The sequence below is a fragment of the Triturus cristatus genome, chromosome 1_2 (assembly GCF_964204655.1).
Source record: "Triturus cristatus chromosome 1_2, aTriCri1.1, whole genome shotgun sequence".
Classification (NCBI taxonomy): Eukaryota; Metazoa; Chordata; class Amphibia; order Caudata; family Salamandridae; genus Triturus; species Triturus cristatus.
Genome location: NC_140580.1, coordinates 238,460,344 through 238,487,496, shown reverse-complemented (window position 1 = coordinate 238,487,496; position 27,153 = coordinate 238,460,344). Strand labels below are relative to the sequence as shown.

General features: G+C 46.2%; 1 protein-coding gene across 6 annotated transcripts in view; it reads left to right on the top strand.

Annotated features, from left to right (window-relative positions):
• SIRT1 (sirtuin 1) overlaps positions 1 to 27,153 on the top strand; it is a 647,146-nt gene that overhangs the window by 258,264 nt on the left and 361,729 nt on the right. For 3 of the 6 annotated variants that reach the window (XM_085603543.1, XM_085603538.1, XM_085603539.1), the window contains 2 exons: positions 2,806 to 2,847; positions 2,985 to 3,137. In XM_085603543.1, coding sequence (XP_085459669.1) covers positions 2,806 to 2,847; positions 2,985 to 3,137 — 195 coding nt within the window. The remainder of the gene's footprint in view (positions 1 to 2,805; positions 2,848 to 2,984; positions 3,138 to 27,153) is intronic. The other 3 variants (XM_085603542.1, XM_085603540.1, XM_085603544.1) reach the window with 1 other exon arrangement.

Genomic DNA, 27,153 nt, shown 5'->3' with positions numbered 1-27,153 from the left:
GCGTGCTACCCTCTGAAAAGCACTTTCACATCTCATCAGAGGTAGCAAGCAGTATATAAATGCAAACCCTATCCCTCTTCTATCACTCCACTATCCTCTTTCAATCCAAGTAACAAACTCACACGCTCACCACTCAAATTTCAGATCTCCCTATACTAATTCACCACTAATCCTCTGTGTTCTGGAGTAGCATGCTATTTGCTGAAAAACCCTTAGACTCCTCGTCGGGGGTAGTAAGTGCTATATAAATGCAATTCCAATAATTTATGTATGTAATCATTGGCATTAACAATGGATGTATATTGTTACATGCTGCGTCTATCTTTACTTTAGTGGTAAAATGTTAGCACCACTTTACGCTGATGTGGACAGCCCGTTAATTTAACTTTAGAGTTACGATTACATACATGGATGTCTTCTGACTATCTTTAATTGGTAACTATGAAGTTTTTTCACAAGTGGAGGGATGGGAGAATCTATCCTTTCACAGTTTTCTAGATTTTGTGTATTTGAATTAAATGCAGTAATACCATGTTAGGTTTGACGCAACACATTTTGGCCTATGAACGGTAAGGCAGAGTAATAGCTTGTGGAAAATTCTACTTTAGTGTCTGACTCTTGCTCTTTGGGTATTTATTTATTTTGAAGGTTTTATACAGTGCGTATCAGAGCGCTTTACAAGGTAAATATCGCAGATACATAGGCCTATGGTAACTAACATACGGTTCCATAAAAATCACAGATAATAGAATCAACATATCGAAGATACCTAGGCATATGGTAAATGATATGTGGTTCCATACAAATCAAGCTTAGTATAATCACAGTAACAAAGATACATAGAGAAATAATAAATAATATATAGTTCCATATAGATCAAGAATAGAGTTGTATAATCACAGTAACCCATGTTCAAGTGAACTTAGCTATGGGAAGGGATTTCATTTCTTTTTTTAAGGATGCAGTAGAGGGATTGAGTCTAGTTTCTGGGGGCAAAGCATTCCAGATCCTGGGCACCATCCCCGAGAAGGCTCGGTTGTATGTATTTTTTCTTGTTGTATCTTTGTGGTTTCAATAAGAGGTTATTGGCACTTCTGGAAGCTTTGGGTACTACTGACTACCATGGGTGTGCAGTTCGTGTCAGCTACTGCATTGCCTGGACCGCAGGAACCCCACCTGAGGCTTTTTTCATAAACTGTGTATACAGGGTCAACCACACATGCATTGATTCAATACTGTGTATGTTAGTAACTATTGTGTTAAAGCTACATTTTGTATGCAGGGTGAGGGCAACTCCCTGTTATAAGGCTACTATTATCAGTATATGTGAATACGTTTGCATTGTCCTTTATTTAATTGTAAGCTCTTTTACGGGCTTGGCAAGCTCTACAGTAAAGCGGGGCACTTGGTTACATCTTTTTTTTTTTATTTAATAAACGGAATGTTATTGATTTCAAAGCAATCAACCCACAACAGTTCCACAGGCCCAAATTAGAATGAAACCATCGATTGTACACCAACTTATCCCACAAGAGCATTTTCATCAGAACAATGCATGATACTCCGTCCATTTCCCCCATACTTTTGCATGCTTTTTTGGGATATCCTCTAGCTGTGTATGCAGCCTTCTCTTGTGTTGCTCACCAATCATCCATTGCCTCCTTCCAGGGAGCTATCTGGGAGGAGAGGCCAACCTCCACCATTTAGCAATATCACTCTGTCAGTGCCACCCTAATCCCCATCAACGCCCTATCCTTACTGGTATCACACACCTCTTCCTCGAACGGGCACCTTGGAGCTGTCAATAGGCCTGACTAGGCACCCTGGATAGGACGTTAGTTTTCCTCCCCCCAGTATGATCACTGGACATTCCTATACTATACGGTATAAGTGACAAGTTGCCCTCGAGCAGCATCAGCATGCAGGCGACTCTGTAAACCCGTGCACCAAAGCTGCTCTGGGGGTCTTATAGTCATGTATAGGTAGTTGAGCAGGATTAGCTGGAGCCGGGAAGAGACAACCTGCACAAATCCCTCCAATCTGAATCATGAAGGGCCCCCACTAGGTAATTTTTTTAAGCCATAGAATGGGCATACACTGATGGTCATTACCTTGCATTTACCAGGAGCACATCGTACGTCCTTCCAGAACGTGCAGTTAATCCCTCCACACTGAGAATGCAGCTGTATCTGAAACGTTAAACAATACCTGTATACAACGCAAAAGAATGGTTTGATACGGTCTTCATGTTGCCCATAAGGATGTGAGCAATCACGTCCTCTACAGGGAAGAGTTGATTTCATTAGGGTAGGGGAGATTCTAATGTATCCTATTTTCTTAATGGGGCCAAAAATTTATTTTGCAGCCTAGTTTCAAAAAATGTGATTCAAAACTCCTAGATATACTAGCATTTATGACATTGTAATTTCTAAAGTACTCCATTCCTTCAGAGCCCTGAAACATTACCAAAGTGGAAGATTTCTCCTCAGCAGCTGGTCATGTTTGTGCCCATGGGCAAAATTGTGTGCTGCTCCCTCAGGGCTACGTTTGGGGTTTGATGGGGCCAAAGAACTCAGCCCACCGGTACCTGCGCCTTCCTGTTTGTACTTCAGCCTACCAAAAGTTGATCTTTATGTCCCATATGGCCTGGGTTTCCCTGCTAGTGGACATACATGGAGAAATGGGCTATCCAGGGATAGGATTATCAAATGTGAATGCCTTGTGTCGAATTCGTGATATTACTGTGTAACGTAAGCTCTGTTTACTTTTGAAGTGTCATTCCTCAATGCTGTATTTTTGTTTTAGCTGGAAAGTGTTTTAAAAAGGATTCCAGCTGCCACTGGGAGGGTAAGTAATTAACACCATTAACAGAAATACTGTTGGTTTGGCAAACTATTGGTGACCTGTGAATGTTCATTTTAAATGTCTTTTTGGTGTTGTGAAAATTCTTTGATCGGCAAATATTGATTGCATATGCTTTTCAGGTGTCTGTTTCCTGTGGCATACCGGACTTCAGATCTAGAGATGGGATTTATGCTCGCCTTGCAGTAGATTTTCCTGACCTTCCTGATCCTCAAGCAATGTTTGATATAGATTACTTCAAAAAGGATCCAAGGCCATTTTTCAAGTTTGCTAAGGTACTTTTGAAAAAGTGTTTTGCTCTCGTTATGAAGATAAATGTGCTATTTCAGTTGCTTATCTAATGAGTAATTATAGCACTTTAATTACTCTAATCCTCATTTAGATTTGTGTGTCATTGATGTGCGAAGAGGTGAGATTTGTCTTCCACTTTGTCCACCATATCACGTTGCTTGCTTTACTTATTTGTTTTCTTCTCTCAATCAAGTCTTCTATTGTTTGCTTAGATATTTTAGCTCCTATCTGTAGAAAGCTGCGTTTCTGTTGCAGTGACCACCCCAAGTTTTTCCAGATTTCTGATGCACTTTGACTTGATGTGCCCCTGCCAGTCAGTTTTCCAGGGCCTGTTATTTCCTAAAACTGTACCTTTGTACCCCCAATTGGCACCTCTCTGGCCACATGTAAGTCCCTTGTAAAAGGTACCATGGGTACCAAGGGCACTGAGCAGGGAAGGCCTCAAAGGGCTGCAGCATATATTGTGCCATCCTTTGATGTCCTGTACTTTAACACACATACAAACTGCAATTGCAGGCTGCGTGTTGTGGTGCAGAGCAATGTGAAGGGTTGACATGGCACCCATTCCTGTGTGCCATCCCTGCAACCTACTGCGTATGGTATGGGTAAGACACCTCTAGCTGGGTGCACAATACCACTGGTGAGGGTACAGTTGCATGAGTACCGTACCCCTACTGTCTCTAAGTGCAATCTTGGATATTGTAAGTCCTTTGAAGCTTCCCCTTAGTGGACCCTGCCCATCCTGGGGGAGGACGCTTGGCACCTCGTCCCAGGATGTGCATTGTTTCAGGCCCGAGAGCAGCATGCTCTCGACCCAGGGATCCAGAAACAGGTCTGGTGTTAGCACCTGAAAGCAGCCACTCAAACTGGACACTAATGGTAGGTCGTATTTCAGGGGGCATCTTTAAGATGCCATTTATGTGCCTTTTTCATTAAATCCCAGACTGGAATCCGTGTGGGTTTAATGTGCTGAGAAGTTTGATACCAAACTTCAGTTTTCAGTGTAGCCATCCTGGTGCTGTGGAGTTGGTAATGACAAGCTCTCAGCACCATATACTCTAATGGCAGCACTACACTTACAATGTCTAAGAATGGACTTAGACACTGTATTGTTACAGGGCTCATGTACCTGTACCCCCACCACTGGCAAAGAGCACCGAGCTAGAGGGATGACTGATCTATGCCAGGGCAGTCGGTTGTAGGCATGGCACAAAGGGATATGTGCCATGCCGGTTCCTCACTTTGTTCTGCACCAAGACATACAGCCTGCAAAGGCAGTGTGTGAGTGTGAAGGTACAGGACCTCTAAGGGTGGCACAATCAGTGCTGCAGCCCTTAGAGGTCTTCCCTGGTCACAGTGCCCTGGGTACCTGTGGTACCATTTACTAGGGGTTAATCTGTGGCTAGAGATGCCAATTGGGTTTTGGTTAGTTTTGGGGAAAGAACACAGACCCTGGGAGCCTGATGGGGAGGGACCCAGAGCACATTAAGACAAAGTGCATCAGTAGTCTGTCAAAAAGTGGGGGTGGTTACTGCAACAGAAACCCAGTTTCTCACACACCTATGTCCCAGAGCCCTACAACTTACCTGCCCAGCTGTTGGTTCCTCCGGAAGACTTTCTGGACCGAGCCTGCAGCCAAAATCCAAAGCCGCCAACTCCCATTGAAAAAACAGGGCACCCGATGCCAAAGCACCACCCTGCCGCCGCTGTGGGTGCACTTTGTGTGCTAACTTGACTCCCCCTTTGCCCTGAGTTAAGTCCAGGAGCTTTGCTTCCTCAACCATGTGGCCTGCTCATGAGCAGCTACCAACCGGAGCCCCCCTATCCCCCATTGGATAACATTGGGCCTCAGCACTCTGCACCTGGCCGCCCTAGTGCCTCTGAGGGTGCTTTGAGTGCATCCTTCACACTGGGGGAACCCTTGTTCAAACCCCAGAAAACCAACTCCCAAAACTAAGTACTTTGCGCTAAACCGCAAACTTAATTTCCTCCCATAGGATTGCATTGACTGCTTTTCTGTTAAAAATGTTTTGTGTGGAGTTAGAAAATTGTATGTTCGAGGCAAATGAGCTGCAGATTACACACTTGTGCATAGATCGCCATCTGGTGTTGGGCCCGGATGTTTGCAGTTGTTTTTCCTTTTGGAAAGTCTTTGGAAGTCACGAGGTCGGTGACTCCTCCTTTGGATCGTATTGCGCATGGGCTTCGGCTCCATCCTCCGATTTTTTTTTTTCTTTTTTTTTTTTTTTCCGCCATCGGGCTCGGATGTGATCTTCACGCTCCGGTTCCGAACAGCTTCCAGTTCGACGCGCAATCCTCACCCCAACTCGCGGTATTGTTTTCGATCGCGATCTCCCCACTCGACGCGCCTCTCATCGGCAAGAACCTTCGATTCCGGTCGTCGACGACGGCCTTCGGGCCTACCCAAGCTCCGGTCCTGGCTAATGGAAAGGACTCCCTTCAAGAAGTGCCCTTGATGTGGGTCCAAGTTCCCCCACACCGATCTCCACGAAGTATGCAATCTCTGCCTCTCCCCTGAACACGAGGCTCGAGATTGTCCTTCCGGTCCAAGAAAACCATTCGAGACCGAAGGGCCAGAAGAACCATGGCACACTCGTCGACGGCGATTCCGGATGACATCTTCGGGGAAGACGTCGGCGCTCCAGAAGAACACCACACCGACGAGGGACTCGTCAGCACCTCCGAAGCCGATGAATCAGATGTGGAGGACATCACTCTGGCACAGAGGGTCGTGAGCACTAATCTACCCCCCCCCCCCCCCCCCCACACCCTCAACGGCACCGAAAAAGGAGTTGGTTACGCCTTCGCCTCCGGGCCTAAGCAAGACCAAAGACACTGCTTCCCACACCGCACCTTCGGGCCTGGTAAAGAAGCCGGTAAAGAAGCTGTGCCGATAAACAGTCTTCTACACCGAAAAAGAAAATGGCCTCCGCTTCGACACCGAGCCCCGCACCGAAACACTCAGTGTCGAGAACCAGCTCCAGCTCCTCGGTGCCGACGCCATCTTCGGCACCGACAAAAGCACACAAGGCCACCGGCACCGACACTTTGAAGCCGAAATCCATCTCGGCGCCAACCAAACAATCAGACTTTTCCAAGCATAGTTCCAAACAAAGAACCATCGCGGATAAAGCCAAAAAACCAACGACTTCGGCGCCAACGGACCAACCAACCTCACCAGAACTCTTTACACCGGATCCATTACAAAAAACACTAACCAAGGATCTTAAAACGGGACATTTGATGCTCTCCATCAAAAAGAGACAGCTGGAAAAACCTGCTCCGCCTCCACCTCCAAAGAGGAAGGACTCTGCTACCTCTCCTTTCAGAGTACCTTCCCCACCTCCACCGCCCCCTCCACCTTCCCCTCCTCCACAGTCTCCACCCCACCTCATCATTCCCCAACACCCTCTCTGGATGATGATGATCAGGGGGACCTATATGATGACATGGGAGACGTGCCACAAGATTTACCTACAGGGGACCCCACTCCCACAGTCTCCCCAGACCCATGGGACGATTACAATATCCCTGACATCCCTAATGTCCTATAGGATGATCTCTACTCTTCCAGACCACCAGATAACTCACTGGGGTTCAACTCACTGGGGTTCAACCATCTACTACAAAGGGCGGCACACTATCACGGGGTAGATCTCCATACCGACCCTTTGGAGGAGGATTTCCTCCTCGATACGTTCGACACCACACATGGGACTACCTCCATATTGGCTATGCTCAAGGGAGTTATAAAACATGCGCCAGAGGTCTTTAAAGACCCAGTCAGAGCCAGGGTCATTAACCCGCGCATTGAAAAGAAATATAAATCCGCCCCTACAGATCCCTCCTACATCAGAGGGCCAGCACCACTAGATTCTCTGGTAGTGTCCACAGCACGTAAAAGGGCCAACTCCCATGCGTCGGGCGAAGCACCACCACCTGACAAAGAGTCTAAACTCTTGGACGCATCAGGCAAGCGTACTGCATCCCAAGCTGCCAACATATGGCGTATCGCTAATATACAAGCGCTACTAGCCAGGTATGACAGGGCCCATTATGACGAATTAGAAGGCATAATGCAACATCTCCCTGATAAATACAAACCTAAGGCCAACGAGCTAATTCAGGAGGGCAAAACCATTACTAATACCTCCATACGTTGTGCCCTAGATGCAGCAGACACAGCCTCCAGGGCCATCAATACTAGTGTCCTCCTCCGTCGCCATGCCTAGCTAAGAATCTCAGGTTTTAAACCGGAGGTACAGGCCTCCATCCTAAACCATCCCTTTGACCAGGAACACCTGTTTGGCCCAAAAGTGGATGAGGCCCTATGAAAGATGAAAAAGGACACAGACACGGCAAAATCCATGGGAGCTTTACACCCTCCCAGGCGCTCCTTTCGCCGCTCTTGTTTTCGGAGCACATCCAGAGGCTACTCCTCCGACACCGCTTCCACTTGATATAAGGCCCCTACCCAGTCCACCTTTACCAGGGGCTACCAAAGAGGCGGCTACAGGGGCAACAATAACAAAGGCAGAGGCAAAACAAACACCGCCCGCTCTGCCACCGCACTTACCCAATGACTTCCCTCCACTACCTCCAGACCATCCCACTCCGGTCGGGAGCAGACTCCAAAATGTCCTCCCTGTCTGGGCTACCATCACCTCAGACAAATGGGTAACACAAATAATTCGGTCAGGCTACTGCCTGGAACTAATATCAACCCCCCCCCCCCCCCCCCCCCAAAGATTCCACCCAGACAACGCCCAATGTCACAAGAACATCTAACACTACTAAAGCAGGAGGTAATCTCCCTCCTACAGAAAAGGGCGATAGAACACGTTCCTACCAACCAACGAAGGAACTTAAAAGAATAATTCCCCCCAGAGTGCCACCCTCGCCTGTGTGGAACCTAAATATCGTTCTCACCAGACTAATGGGGCCTCCCTTCGAACCACTGCACAAATGTGAACTCCAATTTTTAACGTGGAAAAAACGCTTTTCTCGTAGCCATCACTTCCCTCAGAAGGGTCAGTGAGATACAAGCATTTACCATTCAAGAACCTTTTCTACAAATGCACCATAACAAAGTTGTTCTCCGTACCAACCCAAAATTCCTCCCTAAAGTAATTTCTCCCTTTCACCTAAACCAATCTGTAGAACTACCAGTATTCTTCTCGCAACCACAGACAGTTGCAGAAAGAGCTCTCCACACACTAGATGTCAAACGAGCCTTACTCTACTACATCGAGAGAACACAACCTTTCCGTAAGACCAAACAACTGTTTCTCTTTCTCTCCACCACACAAGGGCAACCCCATCTCCAAGTCGGGGATCGCTAGGTGGATTGTCAAATGCATTCAAATTTGCTACCACAAAGCAAAACGAACGCTATCCGTTCCCCCTAAAGCCCATTCTACAAGTAAAATAGGGGCTTCAATGGCTTTTCTAGGAAACATTCCATTAGATGATATCTGCAAAGCAGCTACATGGTTACCACCGCACACTTTCACTAAACACTATTGTGTAGATGTGCAAACTAAGCAACAAGCTAGTGTGGGCAGGCTGTACTCAAAACATTATTTCAAACGACTGCAACAGATACGGGTGGTCGCCGCTAAGGGTGGGTACTGCTATATAATCTATGCACAAGTGTGTAATCTGCTGCTCATATGCCTCGAACGGAATATGCTACTTACCAGTATGCATCTGTTCTTGGCATGTAGAGCTGCAGATCTACACACGCCCACCCGCCTCCCCGGCTACCTTTATCTGTTCCAGTTAATCTTATTTAGATACAACACACATGGGCATCTTCACTGTTTATTACTACACTCCATCATTTCCCTGCTGGCGAAAAACAATCTGAGGATGGAGCCGAAGCCCATGCGCAATACGATCCGAAGAAGGAGTCACCGACCTCGTGACTTCCAAAGACTTTCCAAAAGGAAAAACAACTGCAAACATCCGGGCCCAACACCAGATGGCGATCTATGCACAAGTGTGTAGATCTGCAGCTCTACATGTCAAGAACAGATGCATACTGGTAAGTAGCATATTCCTTAACCTTAAACTGTATAGATACAAAAATGAACTTACTCACCTTTTATCTAGGAAATATCTCAGTGTGGTATCTAGGCATATCACACTGAGTAGAAAAAATAACTTAAAACGTAATCTGAAAAGGAATTTACAAAGTAATCTCAATAGTAACTGATAAGTAATTCCAGCTGTTTTATAAACAAGTGACTTACCTGTAACCAATCCAATTGCATTTAACTGCATTTAACTGCATTCAGACTGTATTTCGCTGCATTATTCGTGCAAAGTACTATTACACTTACCTTTACCAGGCCTGGATTGGTTCTAGAAATAAAATACAACTAAATAATATTTTATATAATACAAATTGGTCAGAGTTCAGTCTTTGAGTGTGTCAAATAATTTCTTGCCTGAGTGTGCACAATAAATGCTTAACAAAACCCTCTGATAAAGCCTTACTGCTCGCCAACACTACCACAAATGGAGAGTGAGGTGCTATCTAACTTTACCTCTGCCTACCTTTGGGGATCCACTGGACTCTGTGCACACTATACCTTGCTTTGGTATATAGTATATACAGAGCCAGCTTTCTACAATATCCTATACACCTGCAATGGAGATAGCTAACAACTTGCTCTCTATTTAAGCCATGTACAACTTTTACCTGAAGAGCGAGACTTCTCTACTCTTTGCTACACTTTGTCCCAGACCATGAAGGAAATGAGTCAAATGGAATTGTTTGATCTAGATGAAAAAGACGTGGAGCAAGTGAACACTCGCCCCTCCACAAACTCTCTTAAAAGTACCCTGAAAAGATCTGAACAAATCCATCACGTGCTGACCAACCAAGAACCAAAATGTAATCCTGTTCCACCTGAAATACCACCTACCTAACGAGTACTTGCGATCATGAAATCTATGTATAGGCCCCTCAACATTGTTGTAGGCGCCTTAACCTCGGTGAAATAAACTGGGTGCCCTAACTGATGTCGTGCAAGAAACAACAACCAGCATCACCACTATCGACAAAATGCACGATGGAGGAAGTAGTAACTGACTCGCCTATTGTAAATGCACTATGCAACCACTCAACTATACTAACCTAATTGTCCAAAGTAACCAACAGTGATCCTAACATTGTCCCCGGAACGAGAGTTATTGCAAATGAGCAATTTTAACATAGCCTCAAGAAGGCAGAAATCGAGGATACTAAATTTGACGACATCAGTCTCCCAACAGTGCAATTTCCTGAGATGTATAGCTATCAGTAGCCTCCTATTGAAGATGGCAGAGTGACTACTAATTCTGCAACTGTAGCTCCAGCCAAATATGTATGGGGATTCCCTGATTTTGCTCCCCCGAAAGTACCACCAGGATGCACTCAAACCCAGAATGAAGTAGCTACAAATTGGAACATCAATCTTCATTCATCAAATTATCCTATTCACACTGTCCAACAGAGACCGAATAGCTGCCTAAAGGATATTCGACTGGTGCACAGTCTTGAGTAAGAGAATAGAACTATCATACCTCAAGCGATTATGGACACAGGGCATAAGTGAAAGGCCATTGTATTTGGTGAGAGTAATTAGTAATGGTCGAGTTCTGGGAAACCATGGTAGCTACAGTGAATCCAGTCCTATAACCATTTTATTTATATCGACCGATTGTTCTGCGGGGTAGCATGACACCACACACAGGACTTTTTTTTTTTTTATTAAGTTGCCCCTTCTCCGTAATGACTCTGTTACTAGTCAAATTCCAGGGCAAGAAACTTACCCTGAGCAGGTCGTGCGAATGAACCGGGCATTATGGCAACCCAGTGGTACAATACGTTTCCTGTTGATGGAATTTTGATACATGGAGACATTCTGGCAAATTGGGAAATATGTCTCTAAAGGAAGGGTCGACTTGTATCCAAGAATATTTGAAGGCTCGACCGAAGCCCACTCTGGTCAAAGACTGCCTAATAATAAAGTTGTTAGTGGGGTGGGCGGAATTTGCGTAGTCGCGCTACGCAAAGCTCCGTGAAACGGTAAAAAATCTCCGCAGGCACGCAGAGCTACGCGAACAAACTGAATTGCTTGTTCTGCCCGTTCGCAATGCTTTTTTCCTGTTCGCGAACGTTGTTTGTGTGCTCGGGGGGGAAATATCGCATAACGCGCATTTTGAAAGCGCGAAGAGGCAAATTCTGCAAAGCCGCGGATCACGAAATGTTTGGCAATTCCGCGTTCTCCACGGAACGCGAAATTACCCAAATTCTGCAAATTACGCAAGCGGATCGGAAATTTCCGCCCAGGCCTAGTTGTTGGATCCACGTGTTTCCCCTCTAACTATTACTTGGAGGCTAGTAGTTTAAGTATATGAATAAAAAGTCAGTTTTCTTGGACAAGGTACACTACCACTTGGGTGTCCTGAACTTGAGAGAAAATTTGCGTAAAGGGTTTTCAGTTCTTTGTGGTAGTTCCGGCACACTTGGGAAGTTAGATGACTGGCTAGCTAAGGTAAAATTGTTCACTGAAGATCAAAAAAACAGTCCTACATATGCTCCACATATTTGGGTTTTCCCCAAAACATGGAAAAATGCATCACCTATGCCAGGGGGAAAATGTGGTATTAGCATATGTGACTGTGGATACACATGCTCTGCATACTCCTGCCATCTAGTGTTGCCTACTACACTGGCCTGCTATGCTTCTTAATTGAAAAGATTTGTTCATTACTGCATTGCTAAACATATAGACCCGCTTCAACCTGAAGTTCAGGAGATCGTCTGCTACCTCCATCTACAAAAATCTGGCCTTGCCTATAATTCCATACACCTTCGCCTAGCCGCTTTTGCGCCTTACTTGAAGAACAGGGTGCACTTTTTTATGGAAAGGCTCAACTGGGTTATTCCGCCTAGGGTGCACCCTGCCCCTTCTTAGAACTTTTAATGTTGTCCTTACTGGACTTATGGGCTCTTAATTTGAACTCCTACATTTGTGCCAATTTCAATTAATTCCCTGGAAGGTTGCTTTCCTTGTTGCCATCACATCTGAAAGATGTGTTAGTGGGTTGCATGTCCACCCATCAAGACCCTTTCTTACAGATTCATATCAGAATAGTCCTGAGACCCAATCCAAAATTCCTTCCAAAAAAGAGGTATCCGCCTTCCACCTCAAACAATCGAGCACCTGGTTTTCTTCCCTCAACCAGACTCTGTTGCAGAGAGGGCCCTTCACCCTTTGATGTCAAGTGTATCCTTGTATTACATTCCATTCCATTTCATAAAACTCCACAACTTTTGTTTTGCTTTAACCAAGCAACACAAAGGTTTGTTAGATGTATCAAACCTGCTACTTTAAGGCTAAAAGGACTTTACTTGCCCCGGCCACATTCCGATCGCAAAAAAGCCACTATGGCTTTCCTCTGAAACATACACACAGCAGACATCAGTAAGGCAGACCCATTCACCAAATGCTACTGTGTGGATATTTTAACATGTCCTCTGCAACATTCTAGAGCTAACCACCTCTTGGGGTAGGGGCAGGCGGGGGGGTCTTTCTTTAGTCTATGCAGAGCATGTGTAGCTACAGCCACAGATGCTACAAATGGAATATGTTTCCTCCCCTGTAAGCATTTGTTCTTCGAGTGTAGTCCTGCAGATTCGCATGCATCAACCCAGCTCCCCGGAAGCCTCTGGTTCTTGCAGATTTACATTCTTTACTTTACTTCTTTGTATAAATCTTCCTTCATGGTCATCAAACTTTCTTGTTGAACGCTCCATCTTTATGCTCAACCTGCTGGGCGGAAAATCATCATAACACTTGAGCCGATGCCCTTAAGCATTGCCAACTAAGGGAGGAGTCATTATACCTTGTGACTCCAAAGACTTTTTAGAAGGAAAACTGTTCACAAATGTCCGAGCCCAACACTAGATGGCAGGAGTAAGCAGAGCATGTGCATTTGCAGCACAACACGCTACGAACAGATGCTTGCAAGGTAAGTGACACATTTCTTTTGCGGGATAATTATATCTTATGTGATTTAAACACAGTGCATAAAATGAGAAATGAAACCACGTTACAGTTTGACCTAATATTTTCATAGCAACAACCCACAGACAAATTATTTAAACTGTACCCACGTCAGCCGAAGTGAGTATCATTTATTTTCCATAACAATATATCAAAATGCAGAGGCATAAAAATATTTCATTTGTGTATCTACACTATATACAATTCTGCGTGACTTTGTGACCCCAGTGTAGGAACCATAACTAAAAAGGTGAAAAAAACTTTAGAGCTATACAAGTTTTGTGACAAGGGTTATTGGTAGTTTAGACAAGGGGAGTCCTTTTGGGGGTATAATAGATTCAGTATCTATAAGCCATTTTAATTTCTGCTGGGGCACTCCCTTTTTCAGTTGCCGATGACTTTTCGACCCTCTTGCGATGCGAGGTCTCTTCAGGATGGGAGTTCTGGGGACCAGCAGCCCTTAAAGGGTGCTTGAAGTGCAGGTTTCTTGCTAATAACCGGGTCTTCTCTGTTATGCAGAATAAATAATACTCACTTTGGCTGAAGTGGGTACAGCTTAAATAATTTGTCTGTGGGTTGTTGCTACGAAAATATTAGGCCAAACTGTATTGTGGTTTCATTTCTAATTTTATGCACTGTTTCAATCGCAGAAGATATAATTATCCCTTGCCAAAAGTATATCAAATGATACAAACGAGTTCCTTGTGAACGTTGTTTTCTTGCTTAACTAGCAATACCCAGTTTGCAAGGATGCATGGGTCGCTCTTGTTTTTGTGATAAACATTTCTTTTGAGGGCATGGCTAAAGTTGAATCCGGACACTTAGAGTAAACTCACCTTAACCTGAAGGGACAGTCTCTGGCTGTGAGAACAATGGGGAAACTAATGGGCGTGATGGCATCGTCCAAACTTCTCTAACACCATGTGCAAACTTGCACAGGAGACCACTGTAGGCATGTATACAGTGCCAGTGGTCACAGGCCACTGGGAGTCTCTTGTGGTTGTCACTGACAATGATGGGTTCTGGGAACATCCCAGTAGGCAGACCTTTCAAAGTCCACGCTCCCTCAGTGACCATCGCAACAGACTCATCCCATACACTGTGGGGGACACACATGGATAAACAAGACATCAAGGCCATATGGAGCCAGGAGGAGTCGGTAACGCATATAAATCACTGGAGCGGAAGATAGTTTTTCTGGCCCTAAAGGCATTACAGATCTAGGTCAAGGGAGGAACAGTTCAGGTTCAAACTGACAACATAATCACCATGTTCTACCTCAACAAACTGGGAGGAGGAAGGTTGCACGCAGCTGTCCCAGCTAATGCAGGAATTGCGGAGGTGAGCCATCCACACAAGGATAACATTGGTGGCTGTCCACCTGCCAGGATTCACAGAGGCATGCATCATAAGCAGGCAAATGGACTCCTCACATGAGTAGGAGATTAAACAGCAGATAGTGGAAGAAATGTTTCCAAAATTGGAAAAACTACAAATAGAACTATTTGCATCATGGGGGAACACAAAATGATAAAACGTAGCAATTAGGTACCCACACCAACAGTTGTGGGGAAATGTCCTGTCTTTAGACTAGTAAAGAACATTTACATATGCTTTTCCCCAGTTCCACTGATACCACTGGTGTTAAGCAGATGCAGACAAGCGTCCATGACTGTAATCCTCATTGTACCTATGTGGGCCAGACTGACATGGTTATCTGATCTGGCAGAGATGGCACAGGGCATTAAGACTGCCACCTCATTGGTTCTTGTTAACAATACAAAGGGAACAAGTATACCACCCAGAATCAGCATTATGCAACCTCAGCCTAGTAGCGTAATTTCTGGGGACTTGGTGTTTAGCTACATGGGGCTCCCACAGAGCACTATGGAGGTTCTAAAAGAGGCCAGAAGACCTAGCAGAAGGTGCTAAATAGGAAATGGAGCAGATTCATACTGTGGTGCGAAAGAGTGAAATGCTAGACGCTACAGCGGCCAAGTACCTCACTCGCTTGTTAGATGGGGGCTGATGTGCTTTTCTGCTATAATGGTCTACACTAGAGGTGTCTTAGAAACAAGTTACTGTGAGAAGTTGGCCTGGTATATGCTGTCCACTAGTTATAGTGGGCACCCTGTACCAGTCTAAACAACCCCTTATTGGTTATAGGTTAAAGACAACCTTTATTGAAAGCTATCCTAGTGGTAGCTATAAAGAGCAGCCTTCAGGTTAAATCTTGAAGGAATGTAAAGCAGCTTGTTTTACCAGTCTTTTTTCTTGAATGGCTAAATGAAAGACAACCACACCAGGTATATATATAAAATGTATGTATTTACTTCTAAACACACTCTCCTAGTCTCTTTATGAGACTAGAGGTCAAAACACATAAGTTACACTTCAAATAGTACTGTAAAATTAGCACAAATACACGTCAGGCCCTAGGGGCGAGCCAAACCATATACTAAAATAGTGGTATAAGAACCACAACTTAACTAGACACAAGGCCTAGAGCCTGTAGAATCGCTGGGACCCCAAGGAACCACCCAAGGTAGTGACACAGGGGACCTACGGGGGCCGTGTGCAATGTGAGAACACAGCCGTGAGCTCCCGTTAGCTTCTATGTGGAAAGTCGCGGTTAGAGTTTTAAAGATTAGGGACACTTCGAAAACTAGTCCGGACCAAACCCTTTGGGACTTAGGAGGTTCTAGGGTCAACACCCACGGGAGCACCGGAGTACTCAAATTACCTCACCTAGGGAAGCCGGGTGTATAGGTGTCAAATGGTGTCGGGTCGCGTTGTCGATTTTCAATGGGAGCTGACAAAGAAGTGCTGCTGCCAGGAAGATGCGAAGTGTCCGAAGAGATCCAAGCCTGGATCGAAGTCGAGAAGAACCTGAAAGCAAAGGGGACAGAGTCTGGGTCACTTGCCAGTGACCAGGAAGGCGATAGGCGGATGCCCACCGATGTCGGGTGATTTCAGGTGAAGGTGAAGCTTGACTCTTCAGCCACCAGGAGGCGTCGAGGATGACCAGGAGCTGGATTCGAGCTGTCCCACGAAGGATGTTGAGTGCTGCAGCGTCTGTGCCCGGATTGGACACAACAAGCCTTGGCAATAGCAACCCACACAGAAAGGAGAAAGATGCTTTGGTGCAGACCAGCAAGATCTGAGGGACTCGCCACTTGGTTGGGAGTCAGGGCACGTCTGGAGCAACCAGGGAAGACCAAGGAAAATCAAAGTTACCCCCTCAGGGACCCACCAGTTGATGGGCAAGGGATAGCAAAGGGACCTAGAGAGGAAACACAAAATGGCGGCCCACAGGTCACTCGTGGTGACTAGGCTGACAATCTTCGGTGGATCTTGTGCTCGAGGTGGGGGCTACAAGTAACCCCAAGCACGACTTCAAGAGACGTCGTGAAGTCAATGCACTTGCAAAAGTGCACGGTGACCAGGAGTTCCGGTTCCACGCTACTCACGAGGGCTGCGGGACTCAGCTTTTCTGGGGACTCTGGTCGGCCTCTGAGATGTCTGGAAATCCTCTTCCTGGGCTGCAAATACTTCTGAGTGCGGCAGGAGCTTCGGAATGCAGACCGGCAAAATGTTTCATTGGTGCCTGCCAAGCAGGGGCATCACTCCTTGACCCCAAGGGAGATTTCTTCAGTCCTCTAGTCTTTAGTAGAGCGTCAAAGTTTCAGGATTCAGCTTCAGAGTTTCATCCAGGGATATCTAAAGTTCTGGTTACAGCGATTCCTTACTTATACCTAAGGAAGGGGTTGGACAAGCTCTGGGGACCCACCTATGGCAGGGTTTGGAAAGAGGGGTGGCTACACCCATTTCCTTTGGCCAGTTTCGTGCCAGAGCAGGGGCTAAAAGCCCCTGAACCGGTTTGAGCTGGACTATGCACAGGGACACCAAATGTGCCCCCAGTGCAGGACTTCAAAGCACTCAGAGAGTGCTCCCACCCTGCCCCAATACACAAAAGCCTGTGTGGGAGGTGGCTACAGGAAACCTATTTTCCAGGCACTCCCTGCCGGAGTTTCGGTCAGCAGCAGGCGGCCAGACCCGTGTCTGTGGCTGCAGCATCCATTTTGTGATGCCAGGGCTCTATTAGATTTCTACCGGGTATACCAGTACTGTCCTGTCTCTCCCTCTAGAAGGGTGGGATCATATCCTCACATCAAGAGCTGATGTGGGGGTATGGTTCCAAGGTGTTTGACACCAAACACGACATGTTTCCGTGCAGTCAGTCCAAAGTTAGCATTAACCGTATCAGATCTAATGCATTTAAAAGGATATGGTCAGGCTGCACCACAGACTACCCGGAGAAGAGATTCCGAAGGCTGCAGAGAGGCTCAGCTCATGCCTGGGCACCCTCTCACATATAACCAAGCTCCCTGCCTTCAGTATTGAGAAGGCCTGCCATAGGGGTGACTGATCGGTTACTATGTGCAGTGATAGGTGAGGTATAGTGAACCTATACCTCAGTAAGGGGTGCATGCACCACCTTACCCAGGCTGCAGTAGCAGACCTGTGGTGTCATTTTGCATGGCTTTCCCTGGGTGGCACAATACATGCTTCAGCTGCTGGTAGACCTCTGGGGTACCTATGCCATGTGTACAAAGTATACCATATACTAGGGACTCACAAGGGTACCCCTGAATCCAATCTGGAGTGTACATAAAGTACATGCAATCAATTTAGAGAGAAAGCAGCTAGGCTGGGGCTCTGAATAGCAGGGTCCTAGCCAGACTAAAGTCGTAAAACAGTGAAACACCTGCAAAAAGTGGGGGTAAACATGTGAAGCAGGTCCTACTCTCCTACAACCCCCCCCCCCTCCCCCCACCAAGCACAGGGACATTAAACTAACCTTGACCAGTTGAGTCTTCATGTTCTAAGTGGAAATATCTGGAGAGTCCATCTGCATTGGCATGGTTATTCCCAGGTCTATGTTCCACTGTATAGTCCATCCCCTGTAGGGAAATGGACCACCTGAGAAGTTTGGGGTTTTCACCCTTCATCTGTTTTAGCCATAAGGGGGGCTTATGGTCTGTCTGAACAACGAAGTGAGTACCAAACAAGTATGGCCTCAACTTTTTCAGAGCCCAAACCACAGCAAAGGCCTCCCTCTCCATGGCTGACCAACGTTTCTCTCTGGGGGTCAACCTCCTGCTTATGGAAGCTACTGGTTTATCCTGACCTTCATCATTCAACTGTGACAGTATAGCCCCTGCCCCCAACTCAGATGTATCTGTTTGGACAATTAACTTTTTGGAGTAGTCAGGACTTTTCAGAATGGGAGCAGTGCACATGGCCTGCTTCAGGTCATCAAATGCCTTTTGACAGCTAGCTGTCCACTGAACCTTTTTGGGCATTTTCCTAGAGGTTAAGTCATTCAGGGGTGTCACTATTGATCCATACACCTTGACAAATCTTCTATAGTACCCAGTCAGGCCTAATAAGGATCTCACCTGAGTCTGGGTAGTGGGAGCAACCCAGTCCATTATGGTCTGGATTTTGCTCTGCAATGGTTGAACCTGGCCGCCACCTACAAGGTGGCCCAGGTACACAACCTGACTCTGCCCTATCTGGCCCTTAGTAGCCTTGATAGTTAGGCCTGCTTTTTGAAGGGCCTCAAATTCCTTAGGTGGACCAGGTGATCCCCCAGGTGGAGCTAAAGACAGCAATATCATCTAGATATGCTGCACTATAGTCTTCCAGGCCTGTAAGGACTTGATTCACCAACCTTTGGAAACTGTCAGGTGCATTCTTCAAACCAAAGGGCATTACCACATATTGATAGTGCCCACTAGGGGTAGAAAATGCTGTCTTTGGCTTTGCATCATCAGCTAGTCTGATCTTCCAGTAGTCAGCTGTCCGGTTAAATGTGCTTAGAAACTTGGCTGAGGCCAAAGTATCTATCAGTTCATCTGCCCTGGGGATGGGATGGGCATCAGTCCTAGTGACTGCATTGAGACCCCTGTTATCCACAAAAACCTCATCTCTTTCTTGCCATCTTTGGTGTGAGGTTTAGGTACCAGGACTACTGGACTAGCCCAAGGGCTATCTGAGGGTTCAGTGACTCCCAAATCCAACATCATTTGGACTTCTGTCCTTATACAGTCCCTGACATGGTCAGGTTGCCTGTAGATCTTATTCTTCACAGGTAAACTGTCCCCAGTGTCCACTTCATGAGTGCACCAGGTGGTCTGACTTGGAGTCGGAGAAAACATATGTCTGTACTGAGAAGCTTTCTGCAGTCAGTTTGCTGCTGGACAGTGGGGCTGCCTGCCAAGGCTACACCATCAACTGATCCATCATCAGGGTTCTGAGAAAGCAGGTCAGGGAGTGGGTCACTCTCTTCCTCCTGTCCTTCAGCAGTAGCCATGAGCAAGCCCATGTCTGCCCTGTAAACATATGGTTTACGTCTGACATGAAGTACCCTGTGGGGGACTCCTACGGGTTTCAAGGTCTACCAAGTAGGTGACCTCCCCTTTCTGTTCAACAATTGTATGGGGGCCACTCCATTTGTCCTGGAGGACTGCTGGGGCTACAGGCTCCAACACCCACACTTTCTGCCCTGGCTGGTAAACAGTCAGCGCAGCCTTTTGGTCATGCCAGGCCTTTTGTAATTCCTGGCTAGCCTCAAGGTTTTTAGTAGCCTTTTTCATGTTTTCAGCCATCCTGGAGTGGAGACCAAGTACATAGTCCACTATGTCCTGTTTAGGGGGTTCGAGAGGTAACTCCCATCCCTCCTTCACCAGCCACAAAGGACACCTAACAGGATGGCCAAACAAAAGTTCAAAAGGGCTGTAACCAACCCCCTTTTGTGGCACCTCCCTGTAGGGAAACAAAAGGCAGGGCAAAAGGGTGTCCCATCTGCGCCTAAGCTTTTCTGGGAGACCTTTGATCATGCCCTTTAAGATTTTGTTGCATCTTTCATCTAAACCATTGCATTGTGGGTGATAGGGTGTGGTGAATTTGTAATTCACTCCACACTCCTTCCACATAGCAGTTAAGTAACTTGACATAAAGTTGGCATCTGTCAGATACTACCTCCTTAGGGAAGCCTACTCTTGAGAATACACCCAAGAGAGCTCTTGCCACCACAGATGCTGTAGTGTTCCTAAGTGGGATTGCTTCTGGGTACCTAGTGGCATGGTCCACCACTACCAGGATAAATCTGTGCCCAGATGCGGTTTGAGGATCCATGGGACCAACAATACCGTCTCAAAGGGAACCCCCACCACAGGTAGTGGTATCAGGGGGGCCTTTGTGGTTCCACCTGCCATGCCACTGGCTTGGCAGGTCACACAGGAGCGACAAAACTCCTTAGTGTCTTCAGACATGTGGGGCCAGTGAAAGCGAGGGACAATTCTGTCCCAAGTCTTGTTCTGGCCCAAGTGTCCTGCTAAAGGAATATCATGGGCTAGTGTTAACAGGAAGCCCCTAAACTCAAGAGGTATAACCAACCTCCTGGATGCACCAGGCTTGGGGTCTCTACTCTCTGAGTAAAGGAGTCCATCATCCCAATATATTTTATGGGTGCCACTAGCATTCCCAGTAGCCTCATCAGCAGCTTGCTTTCTGAGGGGTTCAAGAGAGGGGCAGGTTTTCTGCTCCTGGCTCAGATAAGACCTGGAAGGGCCCCCTGTCCCCAAGAACTCAACCTGGTCCGGTTCAAGCTCCTCTTGGACAGTTCCTTCTTCAGGCTCAAGATCATCTCCCTCAGGAGACTGATCTGCATTCTGAGTCAGGTGGGAAGGCACTGCCTTACCCCTACTGCTCCTCCTCCCATGGAGGCACCTGGCCCATTCTTCCAGAATCTAGGGCCTATTCAGTGTTTGATATTTTGGCCTGTGACCTAGTCACTGCAAAGACATGAGCAGAAATCCCTAACATTTCTGTATGTGTCCTGAGTTCCACTTCAGCCCAAGCCTAAGTTTCTAGATCATTGCCAAGCACGCATTGTACTGGTAGGTCTGCACTTAACGCAACCAGTTTAAGGCCAGTTACCCCTCCCCAGGAGAAGTTAACAGCCAGAGAATGGTCTGTTCTGACATTGCTAGCATTGGTCACTTGGTATATTTCACCAAGTATAATCTGCCCAGGATCCACAAGATATTTTGTTACCATTGTGACACTTTCTCCTGTGTCCCTGAATGCAAAAGCCTCTTTTCCATTTATTAAAGGCTGTTGTCTGCGCTTGCCCAAGTTACTGGAACTCACAAAGAAGGACATATCCATGCATCCATCATAGACTAGAACAGCCTGAGTTGGAACTCTGACTAGGCCAGAGTCCATCTCAGAACCCAGGGTCAACCCTACTACACCCTTATTCTGAACATTACCACCGCCAATTGTAGTTGTACTAGGGGGAACTGAAGTACTGGGTCTTTCAGAACCAACCCAGCGGTGCAAGGGGACACACCCGAAGACTTCGAGTTCTTCCTGTTTCAGACTACAGAAACACAGAGTCTTCTAGATGAAGTCAAAGATCGTATTTATTGGCTGCAGACCAATCACAGGTATCCAAGAAGTACAGCACAGTGTATGTTCTCAGGAGACTGCTCCCAACCAAAACCCAGTCTTTTCTTATATACAGAATATTACGCTCTGGGCAACACCGCCCCTATTTTACAAGTTGTCATTCACATATTTTCGCTTCAAAGAAAGAGCAAAGTCATGATGATCATCCCACATTTCAGCCCGGTCAGCCCATAATTATTTACCCAGCAAGGCTCAGAACCCTCATCAGATATCCGCAGACCCCAATAAAACGGACACCTCCTCCTCGTAAAACAAGCCATAAAGCAGGAAACAGAGTCAGGTGTGAAAGGGATTAGTCAGGGTTTGTGTGGGATGCACGACTTTATGATGTGTCGGGCCCTGATGCTAATCCCATTTGGCCGCGGTAAAAGGAACCGGTCGGGCAGGACTGACCGCGGACAGCGGAGTCAGTTTGCACAGGTCACAAAGAAGTCACAGAAAGATTGCGTGTCCTTTAGGCCTAGGCATGGCCTCAGTGCACAGCCTATGTGAGGGCAACCACAAAATGGTTACCGTTATAAAATGGAACCCGGGGGTTTAATATGTAGTATTGCATACACGGTGAGTACATCGGGGAAACGTGACAAAAACACTCATACATGCCGCATTAGTCATTTGCGGTCCGCTGATACCAAAATCGGCATGGTAGGACCATGCTACCAACATGGTTCCGAAATTTACAGTACCACAGACCCTCCTTTTGCCCTTACATAGGCAATAACTATACTCCTACTAATCTGAGTCCAGGTCCATATTCACAAAGTCATGAAGATGTTGCTGTAGCATCATCCTATTGCTTAGTTCGTCCCTTGATACAGGGTTCCTTACACATGATGCAACGCAGAGGCTACACATTGCAGGAGCACACTGTATACATAGACAGAACAGAAAAAGAATGGCTAAGATCGTCCCAGTGACTGTTAGAATCTTCCATCCCCAAGCTGATATCAGTCCCCAGAACCACCCCATCATCGACCAATCTCCTTTATCCACATGAATGGATTCGGAAATCTTATGCAGTTTGGAAATGGCCTGATAGACTGTCGGAGCGGTATCTGGTATGAAAATACAGCAGCTTGATTGGATAACCTTACATACCCCACCACGGTCTGCAAGTATGACATCTAGAACCATACGGTTCTGCAACGTCCTGAGGCGATCCGCTTGGAGCTCAGCTGTCAAGTTACCAAGGGCACCAGCCGTTACATTAACGGTGGTTTCAACTACACGAGTCAGTTGTCTCAGGTTCCTACTATTGACTATCGGTCCCCAAAACGGCAGGAAACCCAGGAAAAAGTCTCCCGCTTCCTGACCGGCAGTATCCTCCTTACTAACAACGCCTCTCACAACTCTGGTCTTGTGATAATCAGAGGCGGCAGTAAATGTCGGCGGCAGCAAATTTGCAACATAACACGTGCCCGAGAAATCAGGGGGCAACCATGTATATGCTCGGTCATTACAAACAAAGTATGTACCCTTGGCAGCCAAAAACGCAGGGGAAAACTGTGATGGAAAAATGTACGTTTCAGCACAGTCACTCTTCCCTAATTTAGCTCTTGGGTTCCGACCATTACCTTGTAAACAGAACCGACCTATGTGGGGTACTACCCAAATCGGGGATGAACTGTTACGCTGTTTCTCGCCCAGACTAATGCTATACCCCGTCACGTTCCAACCCACATAAGCTTGCAACTCATCCTTGGGACTAGATGAATATGCATTGATGTCTCTACTCGTATCAGCAACTCCTCTCATCAAGGCTATATTGTTCGTGCTAGGTCTAGTGGAACGCGGTGGTCGTGAGGAATAGGTCTCAAGTGCAAAAAGAAACATAGTCTGGAGTGCCCATGATGACCCATTATAGCTAAACGGCAGCACTAGATACGGGATACCCTTATCAATGGTATGCGGCATCAAACCACACACCCAGCAATTTGTTGTGTTCATAACTAGTTGGTGCTGGTGCAGGAGTTGAATAAACGAATTGTTTACGAACTCAGAACGTCTAGCTTGTTCGTGTTCAGGCAGAGGGTGGAAAGAGTGTGAGGGAACAGTAGGAGGAGGTATGGGCTGTATAGTGGGTGCAAACGGCACTTGAAAAGACAATAATACATAACCTACAGAAAACCTCATCACGCTAAATAGTACAAACAGACATAATATTACAAAACGCTTGCTATTCATTACTTTACATATTCTGCTCTTAAAATTTAATTCCTCAGCGGGTCTCTCCATCTTTAAAAACTCCATCCTCTAATCGTGCTGTTCGCGGCGGGTGAGTGTCTTCTGCTAAGGAGTACACCTGTCAGTCCAGGGAACGCCCTAGACCAACCAGACCGTTGACCTAACGTCTCCGGCTTGTACCCCAAAGTCTTGGCACCGCGACCCTGCAGCTGAACCCGGATGGCGGTTCGAAAAAGCAAAAATAAGAAAGTTTCTCAGATGGAAGAGAGAGAGCTGTACTTCTCAAAAAATAAAAAATATATCAAAGAAAAAGAATTTTTATTTGTCCATAGTTCTCGGCCTCAAATTGTACCGGCTTCTTGTAGGTACTGTTTGGTCTTGAAACAAGAGTTCAGGCTCTGTAGTGTCCAATCGAATTGACGGTGGCACAGCTTCTTGCAAGATGTCATCGCTTTCCTTCTCAGAAAGCGTTCCTTTTACTCGTGCATCGCTAAAGGGCAGAAAACGAGGCACAGTCCCAGTCTCTGAGTCAGCGATTCCTTTCTGGACCCACTGGTCGTAGGGCAAAGGCAAAGGGACCCTCTTGCAGTGAACGCCGTGTATCCAGTTCTTTTTCCCTTTTACTCGAACAGCCGATCTCGTTGAAAGAAGGACGAGATGGGGGCCGGTCCAACGGGGCTCATCATTCTTCGTCCTCTTGAAGTTTTTGACCAGCACCCATGATCCAGGATTGATAGGATGTCCTGGAGCTTCAGAGACCTGAGGCAGAGTATCATGCACCTGTTGGTGTAAAACACGCAATTTAGCCGTCAATTCATACAAATAATCAAGCAGTACTGGATGTTCGATCTCACTAAGTTTTGTAGGCCTTGGCACTCCCCATATATTGGCCGGGCGGCCAAACACGATTTCATAGGGACTAAGTCCCACTCGTGAATGCACAGTCATTCTTGTTGATAGGAGTGCTAAGGGCAGAGCATCAGGCCATTTTAGACCAGAACTTGCTTGAATCTTAGCCAACTTGAGTTTCAAAGTGCCATTGTAACACTCTACTAGTCCAGCTGATTGGGGGTGATTTGCAGCGTGGAATTTCTGCTTAATACCTAGTCCCTCACATACATTCTTCATCACTCGACCCACAAATTCACTCCCATTATCACTCCATACAATTTTCGGCATTCCAAACCTAGGGAAAAATTCCTTGACAAGGGCTTTAGCTGTGGATAAGGCAGTATTGTCTTTTAGGGGATAGGCTTCTATCCACCTTGAAAAAGCGCAGACAACAACAAGTACATATTTCAAATTGTTGCACCTTTCCATGTGGATAAAATCTAGCTGCAAAACCTCAAACGGATACGTTGGAGGCGCAAAATGACCAGCTGGAGTTGGGGTTCCCCTACCAGGATTGTATTTCAAACATACCATGCAATTTTTGACCACATTCTCTGCACACTTGGGAATTCCAGCATTCTGCCATACTGGAGCTAACAATTTACAAATCCCTTTTACACTGATATGCGCCATTCCATGTGCCATCATGACCACTGGAAGCACATATGCATCAGGTAACAACCATCGCCGGTGCTCTGACAATTCAACCCAACAACCATTTTCATCCAATTTACCCTTACTTTCTTTCTACATACTCAATTCTTTCTCTGTGGCTTCAGCTTGAAGGGACTTCACACTCTCTATCGTGTCTTCACACATTCCGACATCACCAACCCATCTTGCAGGGCCTGCAACATACATTCGAGTTGTAACATCTTTTGCGGTTTCTTTCGCAACTTCGTCAGCAAATGCATTACCACGACCAACATCATCGGTAACTTTCTTGTGTGCACTGCATTTCACAATCGCAACTTGTAATGGCAAGGTCAACGACTCAAGGAGATCATTCACCAACTGACTATTCTGAATCTTAGTTCCATGCGAAGTCAAGAACCCACGTTCTCTCCACAAGCGCCCAAAACTATGGGCCACGCCAAAGGCATACTGACTGTCAGTATATATGTTCACTTTCATTCCTTTTGACAACATGCATGCTCTTGTAAGGGCAATTAATTCTGCTGCTTGGGCCGAATTATGTGGTATATGTGCAGTTTCAACAATCGTGTGCAAAGTCGTGACAGCATATGCAGCAGTCGTTTCACCATTCGGAAGCTTGAAGCACGAGCCATCCACCCATAAGGTACCATCACACTCAACCAAGGCAGTATCTTTAAGATCCACTCTCCCTTTTGTTTCTTCTTCTGTTCTGAACAGACAATCATGTTGTTCAATCTCATCTGTGTCTGCTGAAATCTGCAATAAAGTAGCTGGATTCAACGTGTTGCACCTCTTTATGTGCACATGACTCGCTAACAGTGTTAACTCATAACCTGACACTCGAGCACTAGTTAAGTGCTGTGTCTTGGTCCTGTTTAATAACGTGTCCACTGCGTGTGGAACCATCACAATCAACGTGTTATTCATCACTAACCCAGCAGACTGTCGAATAGACACAGCTGCTGCCGCTGTGGCTCTCAAACAACCTGGCAATGCCTTGGCCACCGAATCCAAAATTGACGAAAAATACGCGCACGGACGCTGTTTGTCTCCAAAAGACTGTGTCCGCACTGACAATGCGCAACCTTCTTTCTCGTGAACATACAACGTAAAGGGCTTACTGTAGTCGGGGGTACCCAACACAGGAGCTGAACATAATGCATTACGCAATTCCGAAAAACTTTTCTGACACTCTTCAGACCACGGGACAGGATTCGGGATATCTTTACATGTTAATGCTATCAAAGGTTTTGCCAGCAAAGAAAAACTCGGGATCCACTGCCTACAGTATGAAGTAATACCCAAGAAAGCACGCACTTCTCTCTGTGTTCTTGGCACGCTCAATTGTGCAATTGCCATCACGTCTTTACAGAAAGTTGGTGAGTTTCTAGCACACCAAACACAAGAAACCTAGTTGCAAATACACATGGACAAAGTGGTAAAGAGGACACACCAAAACTTTTGCCTAAAGTCATCTTTCACTTTTCATATCGAACAGGCTATGCAGCAGCCAGCTTTTTTCCAAGATCAAAAAACTCAAGCAGACAGGGCCATACACATTCCGGATGTTGGAATGGCAGTCATGCATTGCTTGCATTTCTTTAGCACCAGCAAGCAAAAGCTAACTAGTCACCAAGGGGTCCAT